Source organism: Pelobates fuscus, chromosome 3 (genome assembly GCF_036172605.1).
Source record: "Pelobates fuscus isolate aPelFus1 chromosome 3, aPelFus1.pri, whole genome shotgun sequence".
Lineage (NCBI taxonomy): Eukaryota > Metazoa > Chordata > Amphibia > Anura > Pelobatidae > Pelobates > Pelobates fuscus.
The window spans coordinates 83,768,179-83,790,727 of record NC_086319.1 but is presented as its reverse complement, the minus strand read 5'-3'; the positions used below and the strand labels follow the sequence as shown (position 1 = coordinate 83,790,727).

General features: G+C 42.9%; 1 protein-coding gene across 1 annotated transcript in view; it reads left to right on the top strand.

Annotated features, from left to right (window-relative positions):
• The first annotated feature begins 422 nt into the window (after nt 1-422).
• RGS14 (regulator of G protein signaling 14) overlaps nt 423-22,549 on the top strand; it is a 124,431-nt gene continuing 102,304 nt past the window's right edge. The window contains exon 1 of the mRNA XM_063445210.1: nt 423-644. Coding sequence (XP_063301280.1) covers nt 600-644 — 45 coding nt within the window. The 5' untranslated portion in view covers nt 423-599. The remainder of the gene's footprint in view (nt 645-22,549) is intronic.

Sequence of the window (22,549 nt, the reverse complement as noted above, 5' to 3'; positions counted from 1 at the left end):
CCCTTTAAGTGTTGTTAATATACTGTTGCCAGGTACACAAATATAAGCTATATTTATATTCATAAAATATGTTCGTAGCACACTGTACCTTTGTCACTAGAATAATGACTTTCTGTTATGCTATTACAACCTGTTTATGAGTTTTCAGTGTTTGTCCCTACAGAAGTACAGTACAGAACGCACCCATAGGACAGCAGTGCAGAGGAAATTAGATAATTGGTGATGCAATAAGCCCGATTGCTATTGATGCATCTGCAGCCATGAAGCAATAACGCTGTACGAGGGGAAAAAAAAAGGCTGACAGCTCAATGATGTGTATGATATTGTTTGCTCATGTATCCACAGCAAAGTTACACATGTCATGATAAGAATTTTCACGCAAGCAAAGGGAAGGGTTTTCTTCAGCTGAAATACCAACTTCCTGCTGTGGGCATGTTTCCATGGTAATACTTCCTGTGGCTTTGATGGAAAGAGGTAGTTTGGCTTTTGAGGATGCTGAGGACTTGTCAGATCAGGGGTGGTGCTTTTTTTTTTTTTTTAACACCACTTTAGAAATGCTGTGATCCGAACGATGAAACATTGAAACGATATACGTTGGGATGGAGGGGAAAATGAAATATCTGGACGTTCCTAATGGGCGATTGGTGAGTCACGATACACTTTAGAAGTTGACGATAAGTGCAGGTGTGTAATTTATTTGCAAGCAGATGTCTACCCAATTAGACCTTGGTCTCCTATAAAATGTGGTTTGTCTGCCCACACACTGCTAAACGACCTTTTTAATGAAAATTATTCTCACAGTACACTGAGCTAGGAAAAGCATTTGAGGGATTCTTTCTTGCGTGTTAACCATTTTAAATATGAAACTGTATTTTCTTTTCTTTTTCTTTTTCTTTTTTTTTTATGGATAAAGTTTGCATAAATTCCTCGCCGAATGTTTGCATGCCAGAGACTTGTTGTATATCTTGTGCTGTAATCTAAATATAAAAATGTAAACACTGCAAACTACTACATCATTTCTTTGAAAGAGTTGTTTGGTTTTAGCATATTCATTTATGTCTTCCATTTGTTTCGTGACTGTTAATTTCTAGGTAGGCAAAACAATTTAGATTGCATTCTTTAACCTAAAATAAATTGTGTTGGTGTTCAGGATTTGTTTGTGTCTTGCTGGTTAAAATACTTTGTTAAGTAGTGCATGTTTCCCTTAGATGTATCTAGAATTCAGAGCTTCTTTGCTTAAAGAGGAACTGTAATGTTTGTGTGACGGTTCCGTTTTATCTCAGCCTTGCAACATCTGTTGAAGTATTTATGGGTGAGATGTGTGGCTGAAATTTGAAAGAGACATAACTTCACTGCACGTCCAAGAGATAGGTGCTGCTGGTTTACCAGTAGGAACAAATTGGACATCATTTTCACATTATACTTTGTTCAGGAAATGATGGGTCATTTAGCATTTGCCTGGGATTCCTGGCTGTAAATGAACAGCATTGAGTATAATGCAAATAAAACGGTATAAAACCAGAATACAAATGCAAAAATAAATACAATTTTAAAAAGAATTTAAAAATATATTACACACATGCTATGGGTTTGAGATTTATTTTACATATCGTAGGGCAGTGGTTTCCAAAACCATTCCTCAAGGCACGCCTACCAGTCCAGGATTTAGGATTTACCCTGTTGTGTTGAGGTGTTTTTTTTCTTCTCGTTTTAAAAACATCTTAGGCACAACTGGGTAATCAGTGAATGCTGAACTGGTTGGTGTGCCTTGAGGACTGATTTGGAAACCATGGCCGTAGGGCTTTGGTTATTTGTGTTGATAATGTTTAAAACTGTCCATAGTCCGTTTTTAAAAAGAAAATATACCGTATATACTCGAGTATAAGTCGAGTTTTTCGGCACATTTTTTGTGCTGAAAAACCCCAACTCGACTTATACTCAAGTCAATGTCTGTATTATGGCAATTTACATTGCCATAATACAGACTGGGGGCTGTGTAGGAGGGGGGCTGGCAGGGAGCGTTTACTTACCTCTCCTGCAGCTCCTGTCAGCTCCCTCCTCCTCCGCGCCGGTCCGGTTAGCTCCCCTGTCAGCTCCCAGTGTAAGTCTCGCGAGAGCCGCAGGATCATAGCGCGGCTCTCGCGAGACTTACACTGGGACTTGCAGAGGGAGCTCACCGGACCGGCGCGGAGGAGAAGGGAGCTGCAGGAGAGGTAAGTAAATGCTCTCTGCCAGCCCCCCTCCACTGAACTGCCAATGCCACTGGACCACCAGAGAGTGAGAGTCCCCTCCCTGCCATATATCAAAATAAAAATATATATAAATAATAATATTTATAAAATAAAAAATAATAATAAAAACAAATATTAAAATAATAAATAAAAAATAAATAATAAAAATGCCCACCCCCCACCAAGGCTCTGCAACACGCACACACACACTGCACTCATACACACACACACACTGCATTCATACACAGACACTGCACTCATACACACACACTACACTCATACACACACACTGCATTCATACACACACACTGCACTCATACACACACTGCACTTACACACACTGCACTTACACACACTGCATTCATACAGACACACTGCACTCATACACACTGCACTCATACACACACACTGCACTCATACAAACACACACTGCACTCATACAAACACACACTGCACTCATACAAACACACACTGCACTCATACACACACACTGTATATACTCGAGTATATACGGTATATATTTATATAATAGGAGGCAACTCAATTCAAGAACAAAAAGCAACAAAGCTTCAATTGCAGTAGTATAAATATTTACTATTTGTTTGTACTTGTTTGTGATGAACAAAACTATATATATTTGGGTACTTGTGTTGTCATGCATCACTACATATTATGGACTGTGTTTTAATCTTTTCATAAGCACATACTGTAGTACTGTTTTAGAAACACATTTTTTGGGGGGTCATGATCAGCTCACATTGTATTACTGTGCTTGTTATTAACTGCAGGCTTATTTACTAAAGTGGGAATTGATGTGAATTCAAAGTGAATTTCAGAAATTTTGGCCAAATTATAGAAAAAAATTTTGTCAGCTATATTTTCAGTCTGACTATTTTGGTCTATCATTTTAAATTTACTTTGAATTCCTGGCGGTAGTTACTTTTGTAAATAACCTGCTGGTGTTTCCATGCCATGTGCAGGGGATTGTGACGTAGCATGTCCAATAATTTGAGCCAGTGATTTTTGAGCCAATTGGTGCACTTCTTGATACAGTTGAATATAACATATTGATGACAATCCTGGGTCACTCACCATTGGTTTTCCTATCTGTCATGAGTGTAACAGAAGGGAGACACTCTTCATCAGATCATTAATTTGAAATTAAAACCCACTTCTGATTCATGTCTTCTTTTAAAGTAAGAGCTCACGTGTTCTATGATGAATAAATCCATTAGAAACCCTATCATATGATATAAAGAACTGCGTATGCATGCATTGACAGGAAAACTTCCTGAAAAAAAAATCAACCTTAATGTAGGTTTGTCAACAAAGTAGATCCATGTGATCGCCTCCTTAATCGTTACAATAAAATCTAGCCTCTTCTCCCGATGGTTCTAAATATATGTGGGCACGAGGCAGGTCTTCTCTAATGTTTTGCCTGGTAAGCAGAGTGAGAAACAATAAATCTCCAGCTGTTGAATGATTTGAATTCTTCTGGAAGTGTGCATGTCATCTAATTAACAATGATATATTATATAGAGGATGCCATTTTTAAAAGACAGATAATGAGGCTATTGAGAGCATTGAATGTTGGAAATCCTAAGTAGTTGTAGGACTAGATTTCCTTGCTTTAAAGCTTGAAATTTGTTGTTCCATGGCAGCTACTCCTTAGCCATCCTTGTTTAAAAGGTTAGGCACAAAACCATTTAGTGGCATAGGAGTAAAGGGGTGGCAAAAAGACCGAGGCCAAGGCCTATTACTTTCCAAAACTCTGCTCTTGTACGTTTAAACATGACATAATTACATAATGTGTTATAGATAAAAAAGAGCGAGAGAAATAAAACATTTTTCAATTGTAAATTTTTAGCTGATTTAGGGTTAACATAGAAACATTATTAAAATCTTGGGTTTTTTCAGGAACCAACTCAGAGATTCAGCCCAGATGAGAAACCCCCAGCAACACCCCATGAGAGGAACAAGAATTTTATTTTATAATTTCATGGATACTGGGCATCCCTCTACTAAAGTGATGGACCATATTTAGTTGTTTTTGAAGAAGGGATGTTTGTTTTACTGCTATGCTAATGTGCTTTGTCCCCCTTGGCATGGAAAATGATATTGGATATTCTCTGGATTCTACTGAACGGAGCGTAAGATTATTTCTTTGTGGGAAGGGGTGAGGAGAAGGTGAGGAACATTAAGCAGCCCCCCCCCCCCCTTAGTAGAAGTAAACCCCAATTCACATTTCAGGGTAAGGAGGATGCTGCAAGTGGGCATGGGCAGCATAGGGTGCATCTCAGATTTGAACTCTACTGTTGGTGGTACTGGTCAGATATGCAAACAGTATACAGTCCTCTCTGTAATGGCACATGAATGAATGTCAAGTCACATTTGAGCTGTTTAACAGTATACAAGATTAGTCTTACAATTTAATGGTCATCATAGTCTCTGGATTAAGACTAATGGTCTTAATGTGTAGTTACGTTTCAAGGGTGCAAGTTGAGGATTAGAAGTCTTAACATTAGTATGGATTTGGTGACAGTGATGTGTATACAACTCAGTGTCCATGTCTCTATGTATACTGCTATTCTTAACATTCTAGCTATCACTCTAATGATACCATTCTAACATTACTTTAAAGATAGCCATCGCTTTAACTTTTTAACCTTTTATAAAGTAAATGTTAACCCCACAGTTAGATCACCTTTTACCATATCAATGTGAAAATATTGTGAGCAGAGAAGGAGTAAGGAGCAAGTTACCAGTTTGCCCCTACATTCTTCATATAGATGACAGTAAATGTGACCAAGCAAATTCACGGTTTTGGGTCCCGCGTGTAACCCCTGGACCAATGGCAATTTGTAAGGCATGGGTACACTTAAGCAGCACAGCAGCACAAAGGGTGGGTTTTCCATGTCTCTTGCAAAAAAATATTTTTTATTTAAAATATATTGGTGTAAAAAATGCTTTGTTAGTTGGCTTTGAAAGCTTTATAATGTAAGCAGAGTCCATTACTTACCTTTAATAACACAGCAGACCAGGTTTTATTCTGGGGGTTTTCAGAGTTAATGTAAGTTAATGCTTTAGTCAGGCTCCCTGAATACCTCTTACATCCCAGTTATTCCTTCTGTGGCTTTGTTTCCATCAGGGGGAAAACAATTGGACAGTTCCTGGCTGCTTAAAGTGCTTGTATTTCTCCCACTCTGCACTTCTCAAAATTGGGGGATACCATTTTAATTGAAACTGGAAGAAATTGGTAGATGTATGAATATTTAAAACGTAACCCTCTAAGAACAGGACCTGACTGGCATAGATGTGCTTTGAAAGAGCTCACCTTCCAATATTGCTGTTTTAATTGCCTATTTTTGCTCTAATCACAAGATTAGTAGAGACCTACCTGATTTCCGCCCGGGCTGGTCCACCTTAGAGTGGTTGACAACCATATTTTTTAATCGTATTAACAAAATCCTCTGCTAAACACAGTGTGGCCTAGGTAATGCACCAGACGGGAGAGGCAGTCAAACTCCTGGCCTGAAAGAACCTGAATCCCTAGGGCATCATCTTGGTGCCACATTTCTCTCCCTTTGAACCAGTGGGAGTGATCCCGGTCTACAACTTGGAGGCCTTCTGCTGTATTGGGACAACATGAAGTTGCCATAAGAATCAACAGACACAGCGTCCTATTCAACGTGGTAGATGCCTTGTGCTCCTGTGACTACTGCAGTGAAAATTCTACCATTATGTCCAAGATAGACAGAATCTTCACAGATTTTTATGGAAAACTAAACACCCGTCTTCACCAATCTGCCTTCACAAGACATGTGAAGGCTTTCTATTATTGAATGTCTTCACAAGGAGGTTTCTCGAGTGGCTGTATACTGTGGCAGTCACTAGAGGCCTCCTGACTGACAAATAGAGGCTTCTTGACTGACATTAACTGTCAGTGGCCACTTACCTCAGAATCCACTACTAAGAACCCAGTGCGAGTCTGCGGCTCCAACCCATGGGCAGGCTTGAACATGGCAGTGGCAACTAGAGCAGTGGTCTCCAACCCAGTCCTCATGGACCACCAACACTCCAGGTTTTGTCAGTATCTCCATTGGAATAAAACAGGGAAATACATAACTCCTGGACTACTGGTGGGCCACGAGGACTGGGTTGGACACCACTGAACTAGAGCACCTCACATTAGAGAAAGCTGAGTAGAGCCCTTCATCAGGCCTCAGTCCCTGTGAAACAGCTTTGGAATATCCCAGGAGGCTGGAGTACCTGGAGGGACATTGATGCCATCCATGGGTCTATCTCATCACCCAATTGGATACCACATCTATGCCTAAAGATTATCTTTCTAATGAGAGGGGAGGCTATAGGCTGATCTTGGTTCTGGGACTAGGGCTCCTGTTGACATCTTGTCACTTATCTGTATTTCTACAAAACAGTTAATGTAGTGAAATAGTTGTTCTTGTTTTCTTTATTGGTTTACCTGCTAGACTTTATGTTATTTAGTCTGCCTCTTATTAATCCTCTGTGCTCCATTACCTTGGCCATCTACTCATCATTTGACCATCTCACAGGCCTCCTTGGGGCATTATGATGTCTGATACTTGGCTGGGTAAGCATTTTCCCACACACTTCCTATCTACTTACATACAATATTGTGCAGATATCTAGCCATGCAAACAATGCAATACTTGAAATCTCTTCTTGTTCTATAGAAGTCATACCCATTGTTGTATTGCTTTAACCATTGCACACAAAACACCCTACAGTTAGGGAAATTCACTAGGGCCTTTTGATATGGTCTGTCAGAATGATAAGCTTAAAATAGATTGCTTAGATTGAGCAGGGTCAGTTCAGAAGCTTGATGGATGTTGGCTTTTACACATGGAGCTTCTGTTTTCACTTTATCTCTCATCTAACTGTACTATTTCCCTCTATTTTTACACACACCTTTTCACTGCAAACTTCTCTGATTCACAGATATATACAGGTTCTTTATATAGAGACATTCTCCTTTATGTGAGAGTTAAAGGGACACTAAAGTCGCCAGAACAACTCCAGCTTATTGTATTTGTTCTGGTGAGTAGAATCATTCCCTTCAGGCTTTTTGCTCTAAACACTCTCTTTTCAGAGAAAATGCAGTGTTTACATTACAGCCTAGTGATAACGTCACTGACCACTCCTTAGATGCGCTTCCTGAGGCAGTGTTGCACAGTGTGCAGCACTTCCATTCAGTGTCTCCACCCCCTGCATGCAGACACTGAACTTTCCTCATAGAAATGCATTTATTCAGTTAATCTCTATGAGGAGATGCTGATTGCCCAGGGCTGTGTTTGAATTGTGCTGGCTCTGCCCCTGACCTGCCTCTTTCACAGTCTCAGCCAATCCTATGGGGAAGAACTGTGAATGGCTCAGACCACCACTTCTGATGATGTCAGCAAACAGCAGGCATGTCAGAGGCAGAAAGGGGCAGAGCCAGCAGCTGCAGACTTGCATGCAAGTAAGATTTTACTATATTTAGGCAGGCAAGGAGGACCAGATGGTGGTTTTAATACTACAGGTTCAGGAATACATGTTTATGGTCCTGACCCTATAGTGTTCCTTTCAGATACGTGTGTATACAATCAGGAACTGTTATTTAATATATATATACAGAAAAGTCACTATTTCTGTTTTTTGGTCTGCTGTTATTATAGTATCTGAGAGTAGATAAATGTGTATACAATCCATTGGAGACAGAGACACAGTTATCAAACTCTCCATTATATTAAGTGACACAATTAAAGAAATAAGAGGCCCTTTTAATGACTCTGTAGATACTTTAATTATTATTTGTCTTTTCTCCTGTTGTAATTGATTTCATATGGGTGGATTTACATTTTTAACCCCTTAACGCCGTTACGGCGTTCTATGCCGTTGCGGCTTTAAAGGGCTTTAAAGCCGTTGCGGCAGCATGGAACGCCGTAACGGCTTGCAGCCCCTGGAGGTCTGCGGTATTCACCTCCGCCGCGATCCTCTTCTGGCCCAGCCCAAGCAGCCTTCCTCCGGCAAGTGAGGCCCCCTGGGGCCATGTGATCGCTCTCAAAGAGCGATCACATGGCCCCCTATAGCTGGCTGTGGATCTGCCAGCAGGGGGTCTGTCTGAAATATCAGACAGTCCCCCTGCTGGTAGGTAGTGTAAAACAAAAATATTAAACATGTTATAAAATAAATTAAATGGGGGGCGGGGCCGGACCGCCGAGCAGGACGGTCGCATGTCAGACCAGCTCCTGAAAATCAAAAGAAAAATGATCTTGAAACTGGGACTTTGGACATAAAATACCGACCGGCAACGGTGTCCCTCATCGGGTGGAGAGTACCGGACCCAGGGTGAGGCTGGCCAGAAGGGCTTCAGTCCCCTGGAGGAAGACTCCTCACTGGCGCACACGGGGCCTACTCCGGCGGTGAGTGGAGCAGACGGCCGCTGCTCCGCTATCCCGCCCAACGGTACTCAACCAAAGGCCAGACCCGGGAGAAAATGGCCCCGTTCCCCCCCCTCTGGACCGGGGGGTGATCCCGGTCCGCACCCTCGAGCCCCGACCAGACAAAGGCGCTGCCGCAGGGCTGCCCTAACCCGACACAATGGCATAGCATCCAAGATGGCGGAGGCCACAGAAGATGGCGCCGAGCATGTAATTACCACAGGGTACCCACCAACACCCGCAACGAGGCGCAGCAGAAGCTACCCGTACCGGCCCCCCTCCGACGCACTCACCTTCAGGCTGATCCAGTAAGCGGCAAGACCTTAACAGAGGACTCCAGCCTGATGGCCTCTCACAAGCTCCCTGAAACCTGGCGGCCTTAAGGCCCACACCGGGCACAGCTGCACTCTCCATCCGCAGGCAGCGCCACAGGGGGAGGCACTTCGCACCCACGAGGTGCTTAAATGGTGGACCCCCTCCTCACATCACCCGAAGCAGGTATGGGCTACCTAGTCTCAGCACCATAAACATGGGCCGGTACCCCACAACAGCCTTCCTGGGCCTTGAGTCCTTGAGGTCACTCCTCACACCGCTGCCCAGCTCCTGGACTGACTACACTTACCAGGAATTCTGTCACCGGCCAGACATGGAACCGGAACCGAGGGCACAGATGGTTAGCTCATGCGGAGCCCAGGGCTGGCAGCGTGGCATACGCCGGACCCACACTCATAGCGGGACTCAGCTACCTCTACACTCAGGTTGGAGGGAAGGACATCACAAGCCCAGGAGACCGGACCTGCCTGACCACTTGTCGACAAGGAGCAGGTGGACTTGCATCACAACACCCAGCGGAGTTTCTTAACCTGCTTCTCTGTCTGAAAGTAACTTCTGACTCTCTAACAGCTCAGACAGACACCATGCATGCCTGTGCCGTGTGGGGGCAGTGCCCTCCTCTACTATTAACCCTTGCAACCCTTACCTGTTATGCAGCATTGTCACTTAAGAGCCACCACAGTATAGCAAGATAGCGTAACTAGCAACCATTCTCTCACTACATAGGCAGACAAGCAATATTTAACGCTAACTAGTCAATTATTAGACAGTTCTCGTAAGTACGTTTTCTGCACGAGCCATGTTTTTCCTCCTTTGTCCCTCCTCTACCTATATCTCCATGGCATGTGCATTAGGCTAAAATATTGAAAGTTAAACATAAATCTACACTGATGTAACATACTAAAAATGTGCCTGTATAACGTGTGCCATGACATGTAATACCTATGTCTGAACAGTAAGACTACACTTAGGGCCCGAGGTTAAAGTTAAAGCGACGACATCCAACACATATATTACCCTTAAGCTACTGTACCTAATCGACTGAAATACTCATTAGTGCTGACCAGCTTGCACCCAGCTTGATTCTGCTAATATTATTTTATGTTTCGCTTACTTGTCGACGTTAAACCATAATATATATAAAAAAAGAGGTACGAATACTAAGGAAATGTTAGTTACCATTGTTATTGAACCCTATACTGTATTCTAAATGCACATTTCCCTCTCTCTATTCTGTAGCCCAACTACTATGCCTCAATAAAATACAGATTGACAAAAAAATAATTAAATGCATTTTTATATATATATTATATGTATATATATAATATATATACATATTATATATATGTAACGTCATACGTAATGTATTTTAATATTAATATTAGTATATATATTAGTAATAAATTACAATTAGAATGACGTTACATATATATATAATATGTATATATATTATATATATATATACACATATATTATATATACATATATACGTATAATTACAATAATAAATAAAATAATTAAATAAATAAAATATTGAAACAAAATGTAAAATAAATTATATATTCATATGTAATTTAATTCTAACTGTATTTTGTTATTAATATATATATATATTGGTAACAAAATACACTTAGAATGACATTATATATATATATATATATATATATATATATATATATATATCTCTATCTATATCTATATATAAAATACAAATAACCGCAAATATATATATTTGTAGTCGGGGACAAAAGCCGTATACATGATAAGTTAGATATATGAGCAAGTCGGTTGTGGTGTGCCGAAACCGACGTATCGGGTAGGCCTGTAATAAAAGAGGGCCCACCTGTAATAGTAATATGTATAAGGGGAGAGGTGGGAGGGATGAACCAGGCAGCATCAGCCCTGTGGTGTAGGGGGCCTGAGTTTAAATAGCCGGGTAACCCCTCCCACAACTTCAGGCTACGCCTTCCAATTTGTAGTCGGGGACAAAAGCCGTATACATGATAAGTTAGATATATGAGCAAGTCGGTTGTGGTGTGCCGAAACCGACGTATCGGGTAGGCCTGTAATAAAAGAGGGCAAAAAGTTGAATAAGATACCTTATTACACATCTTGACGTTGCAAGATTCATAAAGGCTTGTCCTACTCAACTCTAGCTCTGGTTGTGGTATGTATCTAGCAATATACTGTGGATTTCCAGCGTCCTAATGTTTATGGTGTGAGCAGGGACATTTGTCTGGAAGCAGCTGATGCTGCCCTGATTCTGGAGGAATGTCCCGAAAAGGCATTGGGGTTGAGTCCCCGCCTGGTTAACAGGGTTCTGAGGTACATTATGAATTTAGCTGTAGTGAGTGGTTTGCCCTGCAGTTAAATAGGGGCATATTGAGATTTGGTCCAGTGAGTGATAACCTGTAAAGGTCTGACATTTTGACCGGCACCTTATTGTCCGTAGGATAGTCCTTATGTCCCTACGTATTACATATGGTAAGAGGATGTGAACTGTTTGGTACTAGGATGGGCACTTAAGATATGGTGTATTCCAGCTAGGTAAGTTTTGTAGTGTTAAGAGAGATTTTATAAAATTGTGTGGGCAAAAAGGAGAGGAGTGTCGCAATGGCGACTAGTGAACGAATATCGGTATTATGGTAATCAGTGGTAAACTTGTTGTAAAGGTGAAATCTCTATTGTATGCTCGTGATGTATAATCAGAGAGGGCAGCTCAATCCAGAAATCTGCCAAATGCCATGAGGCGAGTTAGTGCAGTATTAAGCCATGGAATGTGGGTATAGCCAGCTTCTTTATTGTCAGAGAAGCACTTGACAGGTTCCCCTATCCACTCATACCTCCCCAGGCCTTGTAGGCTGCCACTATGGGGTAGATTCCAAAGAAATGTTGACGAGGAATGGAAAGTTTTTTTTTTTTTTGTTTTTTTTTCAAGAGTCTCAACTGGCCAGGCATCTCAGAACCAAAAGTCACCAAATTGGCTGTGAAATCAGTGTGTGCGGACGCATTGGTTCATGTAACTTGGAAATGATGAGATATGGTGGGAATAACCTGGCCTCCTATTCCAGTGTGGCATGAACCTGAGCCATATGTGTAGGTCTGCCAGAATGCAACTGTCGGTGGGAAGAAGACTCAGCGGTCACGAAATAAATGTTCAGAATAATTCTCATGGCGAACTTCAATGTGCCCAGTAGGACTGTAGATCCATTCTCCCCCTCCCCCACCCCCGCTTGTTCTTCAGAAGGAAAGGTTCCCAGGACTCTGATGCGCTGTACCTTCTCTGTAGGTGGACATGTTCTGTAGCTTATTAGTGTCAAGATGAATGCCTAAGAAGGTCAGTTTGTGAAAGTGGAACCCATAGTGAGGAAAAGTGCCATCGTCTTGTGAATACTAACCAGAGCGGATTGAGGAAGTTATCTAAGATAACGGGTGACTGCAGGACATTCGCTAATATTGAGTGTTAGTCAACATAGTGTGTTAGCAAATAAGACAAACAGCTTGGGGTTACTCTTTGCTCTAAAAGTTACACGTGTGGGAAATTCATGACAATCCCTCCATAAAATGCCATGAACATGCCCTCGGGATGGCTGAATAGGTAGAAGCTTGGAGGCATAGGAAATGTCTGTCTTGCCCACCCAAGCTCCAGTCAACCCCTTTGGCATAGTGCTGGGAGAATTCCTTAGAGGAAATCAATGAGTTGAGGCTAGGGGTGGGTAATTAATATGGTTGAATACCTTCTTAAGCAACGTGATTGTGTTGCGGGGTCTATTAATGCGGACTGAAGGTTCTGACACTCGTGAATACCAGGCAGGAGTGTGACTAGACCTGTGTGGAACTGGTGTGTGGAAACCTTGATGTAGAAGTCGACTGAGTGACGGAAAGGGTGTGCTTAGAGGTAAAACTCCAGGTTGTCGATGCAAACCTTCTCTATGGTGAGGAGAAGTAGAGCCACTTACGTCACGAGAGTCTGAAGGCTAGGATGAATTCTGGCATAGTGAGTTTCTGATTGAGTCTGAGATTCTGGTGTATAGAACGACGTACAGATCATCGTAGTAGTAAGACTTGTAATCGTGGGAGGCAATCAGTAAGGAGACTAAATTAACCTTTCCAGATGTCTTTGCGTATGGTCTGGGACACAAAGTATGAGGGAGTAATAATGTAAACCGATGTGCTAGGGGCGGGATTTGAAAGGATAACATAACCATGAGAGAGATTTGGGAGTCCTGTGGCTGGGATGTGCGTCAGTGCCTGTGGAGATTCCAGTCTCTGTAGTCCATCGTTGATGTTATGTATGGAGGCAAGTAGAGTGGATATCAACTGTTTGACTTAATGTCATTTGGCCTAGTGAGCAGGGGCCACTGAAAGGTGTGGCAAGAACGTTGGCCTCTCGGGGACTATAAAAAGAGTCAATATAAGAGGCCATGCTGGGTGAGGCCCTAACTCGTAACCTGGAGAGGTTGATGTGAGGCGTTAGCAATGTATTGGGCCGAGGGGCGTATACCTCCATATGCGGATGAAGTGGCCTCACGGGTTTGATAATGATGAGGCTAGTTACTGGCATAGCTGGGAACCAGGCCGCCAGTTGACATACCGGATCCGAGAATGGGACGGGTGATGGGTAGTAGCGAGGTGGGTAAACATACTTGGGGTAGAATGTGGTTTCCTTGCCAGAGGGATGAGATATTGGAGAACCTAAAGGAAAATGATGGTGGGAGGCAAGTTGGAACTTGAATTGGGCTTGACTTAATGTGAACGGAATACACATAATCGGGGTGGTTGTTTTAGAGGCTGGTATATGAATAGGTAACCTGAGGACATAGTGGTTAGAATCCTGACCCTACGATGGTGGGTACAAGATTCATAGGACATAATCAAATATCCCTACTACCAGAGACCATGGGGAGTGTTTAACCAATACTGCGACAATAATGGGGGTTAGGCAGAGTCATGAGTGACCGCTAATTGGTCCTGTGACTTCTGTAGCTAAAATACATATAGGGGGATAAGGAATACCAAGCTATGAGGGCAGTTTTGAGCTATCCCGGTAGGACTAATATATTTAGTTATGGTCGTGCCAGTAAGGGAAGGGGGGTGTATCTGTGGGGAATTAAGGATGCCCGGGCATGGGCCTGTGTATGGCCTGGTGGAGGAATTGCGTGCCAGCGTTGGCTGATGTAACATAAAACAGTTAGGAGTAGATTTGCTGTAGGTTTGGTGATACTATGCCTGAATAGCAAGGGTCGGTTAGGATGATGAACTTGCTTGAGTAGAATATAGCAGCGATGAGTAAATAACCTTTTGCATAATACGTGATTATTTTGACGTAGAGTCAGGGGGAACATATGATGGTATGGTAAAGCCTGGTACACTAGGGTTTGTCCCAGGGAACATGACTATACATATACTGAACATAGGAGTGTGGCACGTTACAAAAAAGGTTTAGCGAATAGGTGGTCGTCTGCCAAATAAGTAATATACCTATCATGGGAGCAAGTAAACAGATTGGCCATAACACATGGTAACAAATGAGATGGTGATGACTGCCTCAGAACAGTACCAAGTCCATGAGTGATAAAATAAGACATTTGCGATATATATGATGGTAATGCAATATACGTAGTGAATATTAAACGCTTACCAGAGCTGAATTAGTAATGGGAAACTGACCATATCCGTGCACAATCGTAAATAATAACAAGAAATATAGCAAATATAACAGAACTACAGGGGGCATGTAAGGATAACTAGTAGCAGGCTAAATACTTTCAAAAAGGAACTTGGACATTTCATGTATCAGGGAACAGTGTAAAACTAACAAATGGGTACTATGATTGTAGTGGCTGCTAGATGGAAGCATGTAACTGAGATAGACTGGAGACTAGTTCGGTAGAAATTTAACGAAAAGAAACCAGCGAATAGGAATGGAACAAAGAGCAGGCAGGAGTAGATGAACTGACTTAAGTCCTGAACGGGAAAAAATCCAGAATGGACGGTATGTAAGAACGTAAACGTTTGAACAATTGTGTGTTCATGGATTTTGCCCGTACAGGCTGACTCACGGTTCGTGGATTTGACTGGTACAGGAAACAAACGACTTGACCCGGAAGCTTGTGGTGAGGTGAGAGGTCAGCTATGTGGATGGAAAGTACCCAGACTTTGTGGACACGGAGGTTTGGTCCAGGAAAAGGCCCGGAAAGCCAGTAAGGGGTCTCATAGCGCCGGCGGGAACGAACGGCCAGTTCTGGAGAAGAGGTGAGTAGTCTCTGACTTCGTGTGGCTGGAACAGCGTCATGGGAGTTGTCGGAGCAGGGAGAACTTGGTCCAATCGGCGTGGGAGTCTCTGACCGCATGTGGCTGGAACAGCGTGATGGGAGTTGTTGGAGCTGGGAGAACTTGGTCCAATCGGCTTGGGAGTCTTTGACCGCATGTGGCTGGAACAGCATGATGGGAGTTGTTGGAGCAGGGATAACTTGGTCCGTTCATCGTGGGAGTCTCTGACCACATGGGGCTGGAACAGCATGATGGGAGTTGTTGGAGCAGGGGAAACTTGGTCCGATCATCGTGGGAGTCTCTGACCGCATATGGCTGGAACAGCGTGATGGGAGTTGTTGGAGCAGGGAGAACTTGGACCAATCAGCGTGGGAGTCTCTGACCGCATGTGGCTGGAACAGCAGGATGGGAGTTGTTGGAGCAGGGAAAAACTTGGTCCGATCGGCGTGGGAGCCACAGTAGGCCCAGACCAGCTAGTTTGGAGTTTTAGGCAGTCTGTGTTGATGACCTTTGAACCGGAAGTAGAAATGAACCAGGCAGCATCAGCCCTGTGGTGTAGGGGGCCTGAGTTTAAATAGCCGGGTAACCCCTCCCACAACTTCAGGCTACGCCTTCCAATATATATACAGATAAATGCATATAATTACATAAAAGATTACATTAGTATACACGTAGAATTTAAATACCTATAAATGCATATATATATTAAAATTCGACGTGTATATTTAAGTAATTTTTTAACATAATTATGTAATTTGATTAATTAAAATTTGATTGACATGCCTGACAACACAGGGAGAAAGTGCAGAGAATTTAATTCGCAAGCACTTTATATGACCCTGTAACTCTTCAAGACACCATAAAACCTGTACATAGGGGGTACTGTTTTACTCGGGAGACTTCGCTGAACTCAAATATTAGTGTTTAAAACTGTTAAATTGTATTACAACGATGATATTTTAAGTAAAAGTGACGTTTTTTGCATTTTTTTACAAACAAACTGCACTTTTATGGACTATATTATTGTTGTAATATGTTTTACTGTTTTAAAACACTAATATTTGTGTTTATTGAAGTCTCCCGAGAATAACAGTACCCCCCATGTACAGGTTTTATGGTGTTTTGGAAAGTTAGAGAGTCACATATAAGGCTTGCATTTCATTTTTTTGACATTGAAATTTGCCAGATTAGTTATGTTGCCTTTGAGACCGTACGGTAGCCCAGGAATAAGAATTACCCCCATGATGGCATATTATTTGCAAAACTAGACAACCCAAGGTATTGCAAATGGGGTATGTCCAGTGATTTTTAGTAGCCACTTAGTCACAAACACTGGCCAAATATTAGTTTTTTGCTTTTTTCACACAAAAACAAATATGAACGCTAACCTTGGCCAGTGTTTGTGACTAAGAGGCCACTAAAAAAGACTAAACATACCCCACGTTCAATACCTTGGGTTGTCTACTTTTTCAAATGGTATGCCATTATGGGGGTAATTCTCATTCCTGGGCTACCACACCGTCTCAAAGGTTACATTACTAATCTGGCAAATTTCAATTTGAAAATGGAACGTTCTATATTTGACCCTGTAACTTTCCAAAACACCATAAAACCTGTTAATGGGGGGTACTGTTGTACTCGTGAGACATCGCTGATTACAAATATGTGCATTTTTTTTGCAGTAAAACCTAACAGTATTATGACATTTACAGCTAAAATGTGAGGCGGAACTACAAATTTTAAAAAGTTTTTAAAATTTCTCATAGTTTTTTTTATTTTATTCATAATAAATTATGTTTGATATATAAATATTTGATATGAAATGAAAGCCCTGTTTCTCCTGAACAAAATGATATATAATAAGTGTGGGTGCACTTAATATGAAAGAGGGGAACTACGGTTGAACAGACATGTAGCGCAAATTCTAGTTTTTGTTTACGTCTTGTTTTGATCAGAACGTGTACTATTGACTCCGTCCTGAAGGGGTTAATATTCTTTATTTTTGTTGTGCGTAAATAAGAAACAGTCTTGCGTTGCCCCAACGGCAGAAGCAAGATCAAAAAATAAAAAACACATATCATAGTCGTAACAGTGAGGCAATCAAGGTATTTTTGTAAATGGACAAGAGAGCACAAGAAAAGGCATGTCAGTAAACCTTAAAGAGATAATAGGCTGTAAGGGCATTAACTAACAATACCAGAGTTATTAACATGGATGAGTAGTCAGGGTGTATGTCTATGCTGAGGTATGGCGTTTGAGGCATAACAAAGGTCTATAATGTACTAAACACCCTGGTTTGCTAGTAATTAATTATAGGAATAGCTACAACAAATAATTCCATGCTTGTTCCCACTGGAACTGTGTATCTCAGTAATAAAACGCTCTATGACCCTGGCAAGGGGGGGAAACAAATGTTTAACACAACGTGACAAAAATAAAGAAAAACAGTTGAGCGACATGAGGACCACTTTCGGTAAAAGATTATCAATCTATACATGGGTGGATAGGGCTTCTGGTTGCCTGGGCGCCCAAGTGTTGGGTTATGAGGGCTCAGCAGTTCAAGAATCATCAGGGTTCAGCCTATTCCCAATGATGGCAAACCTGTTGTGTCTCTGGGCATGTCTAGGACTGTGAAAATACTGCACATTTTTTTGCGTTACATTGAAGTCAGGCTAATTCACTAGTTTCTGCATACAGGATGATCAATGTCAGATGAGTAGCTAGGCAGATAAATGTGTCAAAGTGGGACATGTTGACGATATGCAACTTATTTGAGTTAAGAAACAAGCTTAAGTTTGCGCATCTTATGTATTGCATCCCATGTCAAACTAAGGATAACTTATATATTTATTAAACCGCTGGATTTCATGCTGGTCAAGCTATAAAGGGGTGAAACTACTGGTACTGGTGGCTTTGCACTGCTCCCTCTTAACTGACAGGTGGAAGGTTAAGGTTTTCACCCTGAGGACAAAGTAGATCCCATATATTAAAAGAACTTGGGTAGGGCATAATGAACATTAGCGGCAACTGATACAAGCCGGACAACTCCTTGCAGGGTGACTGAATTGTCCTGCTTTGGTCAGACCTACAAACTGAGGTTAAGCACCCTAACTAAAAGGTGTGCACTGGGACACGTTAGAGAACCGTGTGGGTCTCCATAGTCACTGTTTAACCCCTTAAGGACACAGGACATGTGTGACATGTCATGATTCCCTTTTATTCCAGAAGTTTGGTCCTTAAGGGGTTAAGTGGTGACCGCTGCGTAGGAGACCGGCGTTGAGCCTTGGGGGAAGAACGGAGTGATCCTTGCCAGATCCCAGGTGCATGTTGGAGAGGTTGGGTTGGGTCGCCCCCCTGGGAGAGTAACTCCTGTGGTAGGCCCAGAGTCCGCAACAGGGCTGCAGCATCTTGGATATCCTAGATTTGGTGTGAGTCCGTTCCCTGTTGTACTATTAGCATTCGGGAGAGCCGCCAGCTGTAACTAATCTTGTGTCTTTGAAGCAGGGAGATGAGTGGTCGGAGTGACACGTGCCAAGCTAGAGTGCCATTGGACAAATCAGCAAAGAAGGTCAGCTCCATGATATCGAAGTGGAGAGGTGTTTTTCCTTGTTGGGCAGTGAGGACTGCTTCTTTGTCTTTTCCATTGCGGAAGGTGACTATGACGTCCCTTGTGGTGCTCTTACAGGTTTGGGGACTCGAAAGAGGTTTTCAGGAGTAATTGCTTTGGCTTGCCTGGGTGGCAATATGGCTGATAACAGGCACCCCATGACGTGTGGCAGCTCAGCCTCTAGCACTGCTTCTGGGACCCCTCTAACCTTTAGATTGTGTTTCCGCCTGGAGTCCTCTTGAGCCGCGAAGCGGCCTTCATACTGCTGGGTCTGCAGCTGCAGGTCGTGCATGGCCTGCTGGAGCATGGAAATGCTCTGGGCGTTAGCTTGAGAGTGGGGCCTGTCAGACCTTGTCAATGGGGCCTGTCAGACCTTGTAAGTCACCTCGTAGCGCTGTAAAATCCGCAAGGATGGTTTTTTGCAGGTCTGCCAATAACTGTGTACTGTGTCGCCTGGTTTTCATGTGTGCACAGACAGCTTTTATTAATGGCACAGAGTGCCCCAGCTATAGGCAATAGGCCCTGGGACCCGACCCTGTGTGTAGGCAGTAAATGGTGTTCAAGAGGCATGTTGCCACCACTGAACATTTTAACAGATTAAAACAAACAACGTGAAACAGAACAAAGTATAACTTGACCTACGTAGTATACATTTGGTGTGTGCTTATGGGATGATGTGTCTATGGTGTTGGATGTGTGGGACCTTTCAGGGTGATGTTCGAGGGATGGAGGTGCTGAAGAGCGGGTGTTAGGGGAGGGTAGAGGCTGATTTAGCCGTATTTGTGTACGTGTTAGCTACAGTTTGGGCTTCATTTTGGCCTTGTTGGTGCTAGTCCGCTTTTGTGGGCCTGTTTTGTCCTCTGTGCCGAATCATGTCCCCAGTGAGCAGGTTCAGCTTCTGGAAGAATGCTGCTTGGTCGTCCGCAGAGGTCAGGGTGTGTGTCTGGTCCCCTCTTTGGACCTGTGAGCCGTCTGCCCCCCAGCAGTAACGGAGCTGTTTAGCAATTGGTGCAAGCTGCCTCCGGACCACAAGCGCTGCAAAAGGGATGTCTCCATAGATAGCCACTGTATGACCCTCAAATTGGATATTGGTTAAGTCTCTGGAGCGTGCTAAAATGGCGGTACGGACTGCCACATCACGACTATAATGAACCTAGGAGCGTTGTTTGGGGCAGCTGCAGCCTTCCAGATCCGGAATGCAGAGAGTAGTGTCCCTGGTTCTCTTCTGTCTTTGATACCCATTGTGGTAAGCATAGGCGTGTAAGGGTGCTGTTTGTGTGTGTGTGTAAGGGTGCTGTGTGTGAGGGTGCTGTTTGTGTGCTGTGTGTGTGAGGGTGTTTGTGTGTGTGTTTGTTGGGGTCCTGTTAGTGTGCTGTGTGTGTGATAGTGCTGTGTGTGTGTGTTTGTGAGGGTACTGTTTGTGTGCTGTGTGTGAGAGGGTGCTGTGTCACGCCACGGCAACGCTCAGATCTCGCGAGAGGAGCCCGGCGGAGCTGCTGGCTGAGCTCCCCGGGTCCTCTCCTGCCTCCCTCACTGCCTGTGGGTCAGTGAGGGGAGGCTTAGAGCAGAGCCGGCGCTCAGATAGCGCCGGCTCTGCATGAGCCGACAGAGGGGATCCTGAGATCTCCCCTGCCGGTCTCACACCATAGGCGTGCCGCGGGGATTAGGGTGTGCACACCTATGGTGGTAAGTAGCCTCTGTATATGGGGCAGCAGGTCATCCCCGCCGATGCATTCCGGGATGCTTCGGAGGCGGACATTCCTCTTCCTATGAGACAAAAGTGGAGACCACCCAGAATACGTATAATGAATGAAATACAAAGGGACAACCTGATAAGGATCCAATTCCCTAGAATGGGATCTGTGTGAAAATGAGAAACACTTTCATAGCGTAAAAAAGTAAATATAAATGGTGTTTAAAGTGAGATTAGAAATGCACTCACAAACAAACGATTATTCAGGCCTTTCACCCTCTCAGGGGTAATAAGATGAGCACAGAGGTCCTCCAGCACGATATATGTGGATATAAAAATGCAATAATAGTGAAGAATGTTTGGAAATATATAAATTCACATTTATTCATTGCACTTACAAATTTTCAGCATAAAAAAGGCATCTCTCCATAAACATATGGAACTCCTGGTGATGGTAATCGAGTATCCACAGTCCAGAGTCAGGAAGAAGATACAGCATACAAATAAAATAGAATAAAAACAATAGTACATAAGTAAATGAGAAGTGTAGTGATGTCCAACGCGTTTCGTCCTATTAAATGACGGACTTCTTCAGGGATGCCTGAAGAAGTCCGTCATTTAATAGGACGAAACGCGTTGGACATCACTACACTTCTCATTTACTTATGTACTATTGTTTTTATTCTATTTTATTTGTATGCTGTATCTTCTTCCTGACTCTGGACTGTGGATACTCGATTACCATCACCAGGAGTTCCATATGTTTATGGAGAGATGCCTTTTTTATGCTGAAAATTTGTAAGTGCAATGAATAAATGTGAATTTATATATTTCCAAACATTCTTCACTATTATTGCATTTTTATATCCACATATATCGTGCTGGAGGACCTCTGTGCTCATCTTATTACCCCTGAGAGGGTGAAAGGCCTGAATAATCGTTTGTTTGTGAGTGCATTTCTAATCTCACTTTAAACACCATTTATATTTACTTTTTTACGCTATGAAAGTGTTTCTCATTTTCACACAGATCCCATTCTAGGGAATTGGATCCTTATCAGGTTGTCCCTTTGTATTTCATTCATTATACGTATTCTGGGTGGTCTCCACTTTTGTCTCTTTGTAACATATTTCCACAGGTGGTTGTGAAGTTCACCTGGAACTACCTCAGTATACGTGTTTTCTCTTAGTGTATATACTTTATTTTTTTGTTTCATTCCTCTTCCTATGCCTTGCTTCCAGTGTCGTAACGGTCCGGTTCAGCCTTTGGACCTGTTGGAAGATTTCCATCATTTGGGCTTGAGTGGTCTGCTGGGTATGTTCCCTGTTGCCTTCTTTGGCTTCCAGTGCGGTGACTCTTTGCTGGAGGGCCCCCATCTCCTTGAGAGTTTCTTGGAGGTCGACCCTCCAAACCTCCCTCATTTCCATCAGGACATCTCTGATGTCCCTCTTTGTCACTGGGGATGAGTCCTCCTCTGACTCAGAGTCTCGATAGTGGGCCTCCGCTGCAGGTGAGGTAAGGCTCTCCCTGTCATCGTGGGAGCTCACTGAGGCCTCCTCCTCGCTGTGCGCCATTTTATGTCTGAGCCAGTGGTGCAGGCCTTTCAAGCGAGAGCCGAATGTCGGCTAATTTAGACGTCTCCGGCGGGCGGAATTTTTTATTCTTACGCCCCATTTGGTCTCGGGGGAGGGGGGGGGGTGGGATAGTGTGGTTTTGGTCTCTGATTAGGAGCTGAATAGCTCTTTTAGGCCATGTTTGAACAGAGCTCCGCATGTACACGTCTGGTCCGGTAGCTGGTCGGCCCAGATTTACATTTTAAGTATATTAGGAATAAAGTTTGTTTTAAATATACATCTGCCAATCTTACAATTTCAATTCAATTGTTTCCATCAGTATCTCTTTTTGATCCCTTTCAGTCCCAAATATTACGTGACCTCTTGTGGCCTACTGT